The sequence below is a fragment of the Propithecus coquereli genome, unplaced genomic scaffold, assembly GCF_000956105.1.
Source record: "Propithecus coquereli isolate 6110/MARCELLA unplaced genomic scaffold, Pcoq_1.0 Scaffold148, whole genome shotgun sequence".
NCBI classification, from domain to species: Eukaryota; Metazoa; Chordata; class Mammalia; order Primates; family Indriidae; genus Propithecus; species Propithecus coquereli.
Genome location: NW_012139191.1, coordinates 4,538,095 through 4,552,696, shown reverse-complemented (window position 1 = coordinate 4,552,696; position 14,602 = coordinate 4,538,095). Strand labels below are relative to the sequence as shown.

At 40.3% G+C, this 14,602-nt stretch overlaps 1 protein-coding gene across 1 annotated transcript in view; it reads left to right on the top strand.

Annotated features, from left to right (window-relative positions):
* DSCAM (Down syndrome cell adhesion molecule) overlaps positions 1 to 14,602 on the top strand; it is an 834,101-nt gene that overhangs the window by 117,732 nt on the left and 701,767 nt on the right. The window contains exon 2 of the mRNA XM_012640078.1: positions 10,107 to 10,424. Coding sequence (XP_012495532.1) covers positions 10,107 to 10,424 — 318 coding nt within the window. The remainder of the gene's footprint in view (positions 1 to 10,106; positions 10,425 to 14,602) is intronic.

Below are 14,602 nucleotides of genomic sequence, written 5' to 3'. Positions count from 1 at the left end.
GTCTTAATCACATTAAGAGAATATTTATAACAGTGATTTTAATGTCCTTCCTGCAAATTTTATCATCCCTCATTTCTATATCTTCCTATTGAATGAGTTTACTCCTGATAATAGGCCATATTTTCCTGTTTGTATCCAATTTTTTACTGGATGCCAGACATTGTAAATTTTACATTACTAATTATTGGAGTTTGCCGTTTTCTATTAAAACTTATTGGAGTTTGTTTTTTGTGCAGTTGAATTACTTGGAATCGATTTGTTCTCTTCTAGAATCACTTACTATTATTTTTGTGATTAATTTGGCCTCTGGTGCCATGGTGATACACTTCTGAGTGTTCTAACTGATGTTGCATTTATTAGACTTTATTTCCACTCTGGCTGGCTCAAACATGAACTACATCCTCTGCCATGGGAGCTTCAGGAATTTTTCATCTGGTTCTTTGTGGTGTTCCTTACCCAACCTTGGTAGTTTTCTCACACATGTGCAAATATCGGTTTGTAGCTAAAGACTCATCACAGGTAACCTTCTGCAGATCTCTGGAGCTCCCTCTCTATGCAACTTCCTTCCCTCTGCTTTGTAAATGTCAGCAGGCTTAGCCTCCCCAAGTCTCATACTTTGTCTCTTTAACCCAGCAATTCCATCAGGTTTTATTTGAGTTTCCCCGTTTTGGAAAGATCTGGGAAACTCTATTAGGAGGTAAGCTGGGGCACTTATAGGGCACACCTTGTTTGTTTCCTTCTTTCGTGGTTTATTGTTCTATACTGCAGAATGTTTGGTTGTTTAAAACAGAAAACAGGAGGGTAAATCCAGTTCCTGGATTTTTGGTTTTTGTTTTTTTTGATGGTGGTGGTTGTTTTATCAGAGACAGGGACAGAATTTCATATTTCTAAATTCTATGTAGTTGTGAAGTTTTATCCAATTCTTATTTCATGAGCATAGTTGCACCATTGCTTCAGTGTCAGAAGCTGATAGAATGATTGAAATACATTAGAGTTAAGTGCACTATTGCTATAACATATGAGCATATTTTTATAACCTGACTTGGAATTATTTCCCAGAAGCTTGGAATGCTTTCCAAGTCATTATGAGACCATCATTTATCTGATTGCAGATTGTCTGATCCAGATGACACTGAATTTCTAAGCATTTATTCAAATTTAAAAACATTTGGAGCCTCAGAATCAGTAAAAGGTTATGTTTTCTAGCTATATTTACCTAAGGCTAAGTTATATTTCCTTTCATTTTGGAAGACCTTTACAGAAGCAGTTCATTTTAGTGAGCATATGCGCTCACATGTTCCTGTGAGATCAATGAAAGTCTTTTGGACCCAGATGACATTACGATTCAAAATGAATATACCCAACTTGCAAATACAGTGGTCTGTTTTGGTGTTCGTGCTCTCTGACCTCTCTGAAGCAATTGGCAGTGTTGAAAACCACTGATTGACTTCCAAAAATGCTGTCCTTTTGTTTCTAAGACATCATTCTCTCTAGGGTTTGCATTACTGGTCTCATAATTTCTTCTTTATCTGCTTGATAGTTCTTTCTTTTCCCATTTCTTGAAGCTCTTTAAATTTTTTAATTGAAATATAAAATTCACGCAGGGCATTGTGTGCGTATCACAATGTGATATTTTATTAGCTGAATACACCAGTGTACCCAGTACCCTGGTCAAGTAAAGGAGCACAGCCAGCAGGCTGGATGCCTCTCACGCCTTTTTCCATTCTTTACACCTAACCCCACTGCCATAGGTAACCGTTATTCTGAATCCTGACATCACAGATTGGTTTTAACTATTTTTGTGTTTGGTAAAAATGGAACAATAGAGTTTAAACTCTTTTTGTGTCTGTTTGCTTTCTTTCAACAATACAGTGGTGTGATTTATAGTGTTTTTGTTTGTGATTGTAGAGTGTTCATTTTTATTGTTATATAGCAAGTCAATGTCGAATATATCACAATGCATTTATCAGTTTTACTACTTACTGATATTTGGATACTTTTCAGTTTGTGATTCTTACAAATAGTTGCTGCTATAAATATGCCAGTGTATTTTTTTTGTGAACATACGCATGTATTTTTGTGCATATATACTTATGAGTTGAATTGTTGAGTCGGACGGTATGCATACGGTCAGCTTTAGTAGAAACTGACAGTTTCCCGCAAGGATTTTAATGGTTTACATTCCCACCTGCAGTGTATTAGGGTCCTGTTTCTCCATGTCCTTGAGACGCTGAATATATTCTGTCTTTTCCATTTTGGTTATTCTGATGGGTGCATAGTGATACCTCATTGTTCTTTTAATTCACATTCCCCAATGACCGATGGCATTAGAGTGCTTTTTTGCATGCTTTTTGGCCATTTATGTATTGGCCTTTGTGAAGTGACTGTTCACATCTTTTGTCCATTTTTACTGGCTTATCTTTTACTAGTGATGTGTAGGAGTTCATTATGTATTTTGGTACACATCTTTTATTAAATATCCATTTTCTACCTTGTAGGTGAATCCTATCCCTGAAAATTCATCTCTGCTTTTTGTCTCTTTGTTCTTTATGCTTTTCTTGGGATATCTTTTCCAATGATGGGCTTCAGAGTACTTTGCACGTGGTTATCGGGTTGCAGGATCTCTCTCTGGGGTCTCGGACTCTTATTTCCAACTTGCTACTAGGTGGCCCAAGGGCAGTGCCCCTTAACTTTAGCAAAAGTGATGTTATTGTTTCCTTCATCCAAACAGCCCTGCCTGTACCTTCTCTTTGTTAATGGTATAACTATGCAGCCCAGGTATGTGAGCTATTAAGTTCGCATCCTATTGCTTCTTTTCTTTTCTTCAGTCTCTTTACTCCACACCCCTGCTCACAATTTCTGGTGGGATCGAATCAGACATGCCTGTGCAATCGGGCCTTTCTCCCTCCCTCCGCACCTCCAATACCTAGACCACCAGAACAGCCCGTTGGATGTTCTACCTCCAGTCTTCTCTCCTTGTCTACCTGGTATTTGCTTCTCAAACTTCAACCTGTGAAGTTGATTGTTCTGTGACAAAACTTTCAGTGACTCCTTACTTTATTTAGTAGCTTTATTGAGATATAATTTACAAATCATAAAATGAACCCATTTCAAGTATACAATTCAGTAGTTTTAAGTGTATTCACAGATAATGTACAACTTTCGCCACAGTCAATTTTAGAGCATTTTCGTCACCTCAGAAAAAATCCTGTACCCTTGAACTTTTACCCTCCTCCCCCACCCCAACCCTCACCCTAACCCTAACCCTAACCCTAAGTCAACTACTAATCTATGTTACGTCTCTATAGATGTCCCTCTTCTGGATATTTTATAGGAATGTGATTGTGTAGCATGTGGGCTTTTGTGGCTGGCTCTTTTCACTTAGCATAATGTTATCAAGGGTCGTCTGCATTGTAGCTGTCAGTACTTCATCCTTTTTTACTGCTGAGTGATATTCCACTGTATGGATAAACCGCATTTTCTTTATCTGTTCTTCAAGTGATAGACGCATGGGTTGTTTCTACATTTGGTTATTATGAATAATGCTGCTTTAAACATTTGTATGCCAGTTTTTGTGTGGACATACATTTTCATTTCTCTTGGCTGTATGTTTAGGAGTGGCACTCCCCACTGCCTGCAGGATTAAACATGTGCTTTTAAGCTTGGCGTCTGACATTCCTTACAGTCTAGACTTTGTTACATAGAACCTTAAATGTAACCTCCTGGAGGTCAGAGATCTTCTAAATTTTGGTTGTTAGTATGTCCCCCGATCTTGATATGGTGCCGGATACTTCACAGGTGCTGAATGAGTATTTATAGAATAAATGAATGTAAAGACTCTGAAGCTCCCTCTCCAAAATCATCTGTCACTTTTATATGTACACTGAAGTTCCTGTTATCCAGTACTTTTTTATTTCTCCCCTCACTGTGACAACTCAGTGTCCTGATATTCTTATGCCTTCTGCCTAGAATGGACTTTCCTCCTCCAGAAAGCGTTCTCCATCTTCCCTAGGCTGACTTAGTGTTTCTATCACTTGTGCTCCTGTAAGCATTTTGTGAGTAATTTTGTCCCAATATTCAGCAAATAAAGTTATAATTGATCTCTTTACATGACCGTAGCACCCTCTAGAATAAAATTTCCTTGAGAACAGTACCAGGACATGTTCAAATTTGCATTTCTGGATTCTTACATAAGGCCTGGCACCTAGTAGGTGCCCAATGAATATTTTTGCAAGAATGAATGATTGTGTCACTGCTTACTTTAAGACTCCTCTCACATCTCTCCTTTTCACCATGCCCTGTTTCAATTTTAAGGAAAGCTAAAATATTGACTTATTTTTCTTTTTAGTGTAACATTTTTCTTTATGTTTGTCACTGGAGTTTTGGTTATACCGTCTGTTATAACGATAGAAAATATTGAGAAATCTGCAACTGAAGAAACAATCTCCCGAAATCCCACCTGTTAGCTCCCTTGGTATTGGTACCCCAGGATTTTGTACCCGGAATTTCACAACAAGGTTGTGCTAAATGTTTTGCTTAGCTGTCTGTTATTAAACTGCAGTTAACTTTTAGGACCATTCATGCACGTGTAATTCACATTAAGGTTGCCTCTGCCCTTACCGCAGGAGCAAATGTTACCGTATTTAAAGAGCATGAGGGACTGCATGAAACGAAGTATTATTATTTAGGCAGATGGATGATCCCTTAGATAGAGAAACAAAAGCTGTTGGAATATAGTTTGAATTTTCTTTTGCCTGTGGCCATATGATGTGTATCTTAGAGAATGAGTCTATGTTACATTATTAAAGCCAGTGGTACGAAGGAGAAAGGCTAATGTAAAAGGCCCTAAAAAATATAAAGAGAAGTGACAGTAATCCCCTATAGGTCGCTTATCTCTTTAACTACTAGGATTAAACATTTATTTATCATTTTCCCTGCAGTCATTTAAATAATTTCACAAGCTGGCTCGCAGAATGTGGTTTTCAATAAGAAACTATACATTTAATTAAGCAGTGCCTCTTGTATACATTTACATTTTCAAAGACTTGCTATTCTTAACAAGGCTACTTTTAGGATACAAGAGGATAAATTTGAATATGACCAAATTTTATTTATTTAAAATTACCCACAATCAAGTTGACAGAAGAGTGATATAGGAAAAAATAAAAGAATCTGGGTGGAATTAATTACCCTCGAAGAGTGACAGTTGCCTCATTCCTAACAATATGTTTGGGATAATGTCAGTTTCTTAGAAAGCTCAAATGTAAAATTATGGTGCTACTATCAGCATTTGTATTTGAGTTGAAAACTGCGATGTTGAACTATTAACTGTGCTTCTGATCTAAACTGATTTCTTAGTTAGCAATAATGTTCATATTCTGACTTATGAAGCATTGCTAAAGATTTTAGCTATGGTTGGAAGAGAAAACTATAAAGCAGTTAAAACTTGAGGAACACCTCTGCCTCTCTTCCCTTTGAGTAAGATCTACTGCTTTTACAAAATGTATTTTTCTTCACCACTTTTTATAATAACAAATGGCATCTACTCTGCTTCACGGCTTAGCCACAGCCAGCACTGGCCTTGATGGGCAAACTCTTGGTCCCTGCCAGTGATGGAGACCACGAGAAATAAGACAGATGTTTCAAGTGCAATATCTGGAGGGTGCTGAATCTCATGGACACAGCTTCCCCCAGATTGGGCTTTCTAGAATAAAGGCAGCCACATAATGAAACTAACATAGTGATTTGAAAAGGTATCGCCCATTCTGTGTGACTGTAGTGAGTGAAACTATATGACTTGTTGTCTTGGTCCATTTTCTGCTGCTATAACAGGATATCATAGACTGGGTAAATTGAAAACAATAGAAATTTATTTGGCTCATGGCTCTGGAGGCTGAGAAGTCCAAGAGCGTGGTGGCAGGATCTGGTGCGGCTCATCCTGTGGTGGAAGAATGGAGGCAAGTGCCCAAGACAGAGTGAAAATGGGGGCAAAACTTACCGTTTTTTTAGGAGCCCACTCCAGTGATAACTAAGCCACTCTTACCATAATGACATTAATCCATTCTTGCGGGCTCTTCCCTAATCACTTCTTAAAGGCCCCAGCTCCTGATACCATTACCTTGGCAATTGAATTTCAATGTGAGTTTTGGCAGAGATTTTCAAACCATAGCACTTGTGAAATATCGTAGAATGGTAGAGCAAGAGTAGTGGAAGGAGCCTTGAAGGTCATCTAGTTATTAGACTAATGCCTCCCCTGCCTCTCTTTCCTTTATTGGGACAACCTAAAACTGGTGCTTAGTGTTTAAATAACTGGCCACATAACCATTTAGTGGCGTAACAAATAGTAGTGCTGACATGTGTGAGCACATTGTGCCATGTCAATGCTCACCACTATATGCCACTTTAATATAATAGCTTTGTAACAGAACTCCCTACTGGAGTTTTCTTTCTGGGCTACGGTAGGCCAGGAATCTCATCACATCCACCTCACTGCATCCCCACACCAACACACTTTTTAATGTATTTACTAAACTTGGGTAAAGAATAAATTAGTGCAATGCACACTGTAAGGTATATTTGTGCAAGGAGAGAGAGCAATCCCTCTTGTCTTCTTTGGCGATGTTGGGAATTAACCTTGGTTTTACTAAATAGAAGTCTACATTCCATATAGGCACACCAGAGCAAGTTCCCTAATGTAACTATGAGTCAGCACGTCTCAATGCCCTGTGGGATTCTGTGTCATTGACCACTGTATTTATACTGACGAACTTACTCCAATTCAAGCCTTGGGCACTGGTAACTTTATCATCCGATGTGAAACCAATGAAGTGGAAAAGTTTCTATTGGTATCATAGATGGCCTTAGCAGCCAAAGTGACCCTTGGATCTCACCCCAGTTGTGGATCTGTCAGGCAGATGTCATCTGCCAATATCCTTTAAGCATGAGACCTTCTACTTTGTCATTTCCATCATTGTTGGACAAGACACTTGCCTTATATTGAGTTATCTGGAAAGAGAGGCACAGAGTGAGAATAGCTTTTGATACTTCTCCTGATTGGGGAAAAAGGGGTCTTTTCAGGGGACTGTCCCAAAAGGGGTCTTTTGGGGACATCTATGTAGTGTAGCAGAGAGCAGAATCCACTTTGGTGTGCAGACTTTACAGGGGAAGGGGCCGAGGCTTGTCTAGCATCTCTCTATATCGGGGATCTCTGCTGGGGGCTTTCATCAGCACCTCTCTCTCTCTCTCTCAACTTCCATAAACATTCTATTCCCAAACCATGGCAGGTAATTCCAATCTATTTAAAGCAGAAGTAATTTTGCGAAATAGAAATTCCAAAAAAAAAAAAAAATCAAAAGATTAACAAATTGTCGATGGACTTTTGACCTATCACATTCATATGAGATGGGAAAATGAATAAATGAGGACATTGGATTTACCAGCTAACATTTATTAAGCACGTACAGCATGTGAGGCATTACGCTTTATATATACTAGCTTATATAGTATGTAAAATGTAACTGAAAATGTGTTTATACAATGTATGAATGTTTGATTCTTAAGTGAAAATGTTTATTCATCAGCTACATGTTGGTCGACACTGTCCATATTTAATGGGCTCCCAGAAAATGACAGCCTGAGAGTCTTAGTTGCATCATTACCTTATTCAGTGTAAGAATGATTGCTTATAACATTCTCCTAATATCCAGCGATAATCCAGATTTATGCTTTCTTTCATCTTGGTGTCTGCCTGTATTTTATTTATTGCTTATTTATTTATTAGGGAGCTTCTATGGGATATTACTTGGCACTTTTCAATTATTTTACTTAACACTGGAAAAACATCCAGGAAGCACACGACTACAGAGGGTGACTAGCACAGCCTCAGCTGGTGTCTCAGGTTGGGTTGCCCGGAAAGGAGGCTGGTGGCACATTCTCAGGAGGTACACAGGAAAGGAGGTGCGGAAGGCAGAATGGGCAGAGGGGAAGCTGAGGTCTCCACCAGAATGCTCTTCAGAGCTGTTCCCCGCTAGCACGAGTGGGCCAGGCCTTTGAAGCCACCTTTGACCAGTTGTCACCTGCAGGCCTCAGACAAGGCTGTTCCCTGTGGTTCAGAATGACACCAGGTGTGAGACTCAGCTGAGGATATTTCCAGCTGCTGGGGGTGGGAGACGTTGGCCCCAAAGAGGGACTCTGGAGAGAGCTCCCATTACCTGCTTCAAGTGGCGTCAGGGAAGAACATGCCTCAGTCTTGCTGTGGGAAGAGTCACCCGCCCTCACTCAGCCTCGTTCATTGCTCAGAGCTGTGCTACTGCTGGGCTGGGGACCACTCCCTGCCCTGACATGTAGTGAGCAGGTTAAATCTTGCTGTTATAAAATGGGTCCAATTATCTTTGCAAGTAGCGTCCATTTCTTGCTATCTTTCTTACCAAATTACGTCAATTAACTGTGTGCAACGCGATGGGTGCATGCATTTCCTCACACAGACTTAGTAGCAACCCCACCATGCTACAGCAGCCTAGAACCCCTCTGTCCCCCACCGCTGAGAAAGACTAGATCAGGACGGGCGGGCCAGTTTGAGGGCAGCTGCCTCTGGTCCCTGTCCAAGTGAGGGAGACTGTTTAGCCACATTTGGTTCTAAGGTGAGAAAGCATAAATCATAGAAACCTTCATCAGAAAGACTGAATCCTGGGTCTGCTGGCTCCTAGCCGTGTGTCTGTGGTTAAGTGACAGCCCTCTGAATTTCCATGTCGTCTTCTGCAAAGTGGTGCCTGTATTTACCTAGCAGAGCTGTTGTTCACAAGAGTCAATGGAATAATACCTCGAGTCGTATCAAATTGGCTAGTACAGAATAGGCACTTAATGAATGTTACTCTCACCCTGACCTGTGAAGTTCAGTCCAAGTATTGGGGGCTTCTTTTCTCTCTTACAAATATGTAACTGGGCATGCACCTGCTTTTAGAGAGTCACAGATAAGCACAGATGAGTGAGAAGTGGATCTTCAAGGTATTTATAAATCTTTTGTTTAGTTTTTGGATTCTAGAATTTGAATTTCATTTGTGCACGACACTCTGTAAGTGCCAGTTACTGAGTACAACATAGGCACTCAACAAGTGAATTAAAAATCCAAATGTGTATGAACATGTTTGCTGACATTTTGTTTGTGAAAGTTAAAAGAGAAACAATTTAAATAAAAAGATCAGGGAAGTAGTTTATAGAAACATATTGTGTGCATCCACTAATATTTACTTGTGAAGTCTGTGTAGAACCATGGGATTATGTATATGATGTAATGTTAAGAGAATGAAACAGAGTCTATAACGATGGAATATTTTACATATGTACGTTTTAGCACAGTGTAATTATACAGGTAAGGCACATAGACAGGTGAACCAGAAGGGGAAATGTGAAAATCAAAACAAACTATAGGCTGGTGGAATTAAGTGATGCTTTTGTCAAAGTTTTCTTTACTGTTATTACCTGCTTTCAATAAAATCTGCATTGCTGGTTTGATGCCCTATTTTCTGACATCCATTTGTGCTTTTCTAAGTGCTTTACATCTGACCTTCAATTTTAATTTAAAAAATTGTGGCTCATTTCATTCAGGAATGGCTTTCAATGTACCTAGTAACGAGAATAATTTAATCCTAGCACTGGCATCTAGTTATTTATTCATTCAGCGTCTCTGCTGAGAGCCCCTGGAGGTTAGCTCTGTGCTCAAGCAATAGTGTGAGCAAATCAGGACCTTGTCCGCGGGAGGCTTCTGTTCTAGTGGCGAAGACAGATAGGAAGTGAATGCAAAGTATGTATTGATCGTATACAGTCCAATAGTGGTGAGTACCAGGGGCACAGAGGCTGAAGACTAATCTATTAAAAGTTAAGATCCAGGATAACTCAACATTTTGTGTGCCAATTATGAAATTAGGATGATGCCTCATTTTTCAGTTCCTGCCTCTCTGTCCATAGTATTTTGAGAAATTTTGAGTTCTTTCATTTTAGTTAAGCCTCATGACTGTTTCTCAAAACAACCTTCTGAGGCCAGGCTGCTTGTACAGCAAACTAGAAGGTGCATTTTACTTACCGATGGATTCCTGTGTTGTGTTTTGCAGTTTTCAGTGAAGACCTACACTCCAGCCTCTACTTTGTCAATGCATCTCTGCAAGAGGTAGTGTTTGCCAGCACCACGGGGACTCTGGTGCCCTGCCCCGCTGCAGGCATCCCTCCTGTGACTCTCAGATGGTACCTAGCCACGGGCGAGGAGATCTACGATGTCCCCGGGATCCGCCACGTCCACCCCAACGGCACTCTCCAAATTTTCCCCTTCCCTCCTTCAAGCTTCAGTACCTTAATCCATGATAATACTTATTATTGCACAGCTGAAAATCCTTCAGGGAAAATTAGAAGTCAGGATGTCCACATCAAGGCTGGTGAGTACGGCTCTTTGGGTTTTTTTGCTTGTCTGCCTGCTTGGGTGGGGGCAGAGGGCCAACGATGAATAGTAAGATGCTGTCACAGCTGAGAACCAATGAACACCCGTCATTGGTTCATTCTGACACTGCTGATGATTTCTTTGAGATCTCAGAGTGTACCTTATTTAGATTTCAGAGCGCCTTTCATTGTTGGAATGAAAACTTGACAGTAGTTATTATCAAGTTGGTGAGTTCTAAACTATATCCCAACCTTGTTATATTTTGACTAATAAATAATACTCTAACTCAAATTTCCACTGTCTCACACATCCAATGTATTTACTTCCAACTCTGTTTTCCTCCCTATCCCTTTCCCCACTGCATCCTGGGAGAGAAAAAAGACGAATGGTTGAGCTGGAATAAAACCGTAGCATCAATGTGTACTGTAATGGAAACAGAATCAATCTAACACCCTTGCTTTCCTTGTGAAATAAGAAGGCTATTTTAACATTTTTGACTGTAGCACATGTTGCTGAAATGTTATCAGTGCATAAATCCTGAATTGGCTATGTTCCTTTTAACAACAAACTGTGTCTTTATTAATCACCATTGCTACAAGTCAACCCAGGAATACTTAGCGTGAGATACACAGACATCAAAGACTATGTACACAGGACGTATTGTGTGGTTCTATAGATTTAACAAAGCCCCGCAAAACAAGTTCACAGCTAGACTCCTGTTAGAAAACAGCATTTTAATTTTTTTTAAGCCTAGATCTGAAATACTTGTGTAGACTGACATAATATAATGGCGGGGCAAAAAGAATGTGACTTTGATTGTTGTCTTAAACACCAGGTAGCTGGGGAGCTTTGCAGTAATTTCTGCAGTAAGTGAGTAGGTGCTAGTGGAAGACATCACAATGTGAAGAAAATACGAGATGTTTCTGAATTCCTGCATATGATCTTTTTGATGTAAGCAATCAAACATTAGACTATGACTCATGCCGCTAGCTAGTCATTTTCCCAACTGTATTTTGATCTCCCTGACATCTCATGAATTCTAAGACGTGCACAAGAATTCAGTTGAGAAAGGGGAAGAAAAGATTAGCTTTAATCAAGATACATGAAAATTTGATATGGCAAATAATTACAATAAAGCGAATGAAATTTGTATAGGGACCTCGAAACCTGACAAACAGGGAGATACAGTGAATGCTTTTTACTTGACAGATTGAACATTTTAATGATGTGTTATAAAAACATGTTTATAATCTACAAAACACCACTTATAGAGAAACCTGAAATTTCCAGCAGCTATATCTGTACATATTAATCCATTATTTCTGCCTTGGGTTTCCTATTAGGGGAATTCAGTGTTCACTCCTGTTTTCTAGATTTGACATAGAATTGGTTGTTTTTGCATAACACCGAAAGTTTTGGGAGGATGGGGATTACATCATCTTGTCTGGCATCTATGCTAATCACCTCCTTCCACACAGTTGTGCTCTTGCTGTTTATGTGTTGATATTCTTGACATCTGAACCCCTGTGGAACATGAGTCCGGCACACACACATCTACTGTGTCAGTTTGAACACGCACAATAGGTCATCGGGTTGCCCAAATGAAATTTCTTTTCTTATTTAATTTTGCTTCCTATTATGAACACATTATGGTTACAGTAATCTTTTAGATTGTGTATTGTATGCTTGAAAATATGGGCCGGGCACCGTGGCTCACACCTGTAATCCCAGCACTTCGGGAGGCTGAAGTGGGAGAATCGCTTGAGCCCAGAAGTTTTGGACCAGCCTGAGCAACACAGCAAGACCCCGTCTCTACAAAAAATAGAAAAATTAGCCAGGCATGGTGGCATGCATCTGTAGTCCCAGCTACTCTGGAGGCTGAGGCAGGAGGATTGTTTAAGCCGAGGAGTTTGAGGTTGCTGTGAGCTAGGCTGATGCCATGGCACTCTAACTTGGGTGACAGGGTGAGACCCTGTCAGAAAGAAAGAAGGAAAAAAGAAAAAAAAAGAAAGAAAAGAAAGAAAATATGGTTTTATCATGTTAATGTAGACGCTAGTGCAGAGCTGGATGGTTGTTCTGAAGGGCAGGTCAGGGACACGTGTTACCCTTTGACAGCTCAAGTGCAGGTTTGAGTCCAGTGAACCCTCACTCGTGGGGTGTCCTCTTGTGTATCAGGTCATCCTAAATGTCTAAATGTCCCTTTAGATTGGTGTTGAGATTTCCCTGGAATAATCCATTAGGTAAACTGGCTTCACTGTCTTTCCATTGCCAGCACAAGGAAGTCTTGTTCTTCACAATTTTCAGCAGTTCTGACCCAGTTCTGGTGCCAGCAATTGAAAGAAGGTTCACCCATCATGTCTCATTAATCAGCAGTCCTGGTTCTAACAGAGCACACTTTCTTGCCCTTTCTATTCTAAGGACTGGGTGCAGATGGGCCACTTGAAACACGGTTGCCCCTACCGGGCTGTATGTCCTACTTAGCAGACGGCGATCAGCTGTGTGATCTTGGGCAAGTCCAACATTTCGTGATTGTTTTCTCCTGAGTAAACTGTGCTCACTCACATTTGACTGAGGCTTTTGCATATGGCCAGGATGGAGTATCAGGGCCAACTTTGCCCTTTTATCTGAAACACCGAGAAACAAACAAACAAAAAACCCAAAACAGACAAAACATGTGAAGCAGCCGTGTTCCAGACTGGACCTCGGGCAGTGAAGGAAAGTGACCCTGGAGGAACCGCAAGTGACAAGACGAGCCCAGGATTGCCCCCGTTTACTGCCTGAAGCTTCTGGATGGAGAAACAAAAATCTGCACATGAATTTGTATAGCATCTTTAGTCATAATTGCCCCCAAAATGGAAGCAACAATCATGCCCTTCAGTACGTGAGTGGTTAATGACAAAGACTGTCCTCGACCAAACTTGGGCCAGGGTCCTCGGGGCCTCTCCCAGCTCGGCATCATCCACGGTTTTGTGTGACTGTCCGCGGGTGCCCAGAGTCAGCAAGAATCCTCCTGCTCAGTTATCCTGCTACCCTTGGTACTTGATCACCTTTGATATCTGATCAAGTTCCTCATCCCCCACCTTTGATGTATAAATTTTTGTCCTGCCTTCAGCTGTTAGGCCAGTTTAGCAAGAGACCCCCCACCCTTGATGTCTCCTTTTACAGTTTTCCATCCCAGTCCCCTCAGTCTGCTCACTGGCGATAGAGCCCCACGGATCCTCCTTGTATATGGAGTTGATTACTCTCCCCTGTCGCAATAGTCGTGGCTCCTGCTGCGATAGTCTTGAATAAAGTCTTCCTTGCCTTTTAATGGTGTTAAAATAATTTTTCTTTAACAACAAACTATAGTACAACTATACAGTGGAGTATTACTTAGCAATAGAAAGAAATGAGCTCTCAAGTTATGAAAAGACATGGAGGAGACATAAATGCATATCACTAAATTAAAAATAGTATCTGAAAAACCTTCATACTGTGTGGTTCCACCTGTATGTTGTTCTGGAAGAGGCACATTATAGATGCAGTAGGAAGATCAGTGGTTGTCAGGGGTCAGTGGGGAGGGAGGAGTGAATAGGTGGGTGGAGCTCAGGGGATTTTAGGGCAGTGAGCCTGTTCTGTGTCACACTGTAACGGTGGGCCCGTGACATTAGCCGTAGAACTGTACAACACAGAGTGGAACTTAATGCACACCATGGGCTTTAGTTAACACTAATGTATAAATATCAGTTCAGTTCATGAATTGTAACAAATGTGTCACCCTAATGCAAGATGCTAATAATGAGAGAAATTAGAGAAGGGTGAGGAGAGTGAAGTGTATGAGAACTTTCTGTGAAATTTTTGTTTAAACCAAAAACTGCTCTAAAAAATCCAAAAATTTGAAAAGGACTTCAAGTAACTTTATGTACAAATGAAGCCCCAAGGGAAAGGATAGTGAGACCAAAAATAAAAATTAAATACTAACTAGAATTTTCCAAATTTGATGAGAACTGTAAACCCATAGATCCAAGGAGTTAAACAAACCCCAAGCTCAAGACCTGTGAAGAAAATACACCAAGGAACATTATAATAGAGTTGCTCAGAATCAGGGATCAAGAGAAAATATTAAAAATAGCCACAGAATAAAGGCATACTACACACAAAGGAACAAAGATAAGGATGACAGCAGATTTGTCAAAA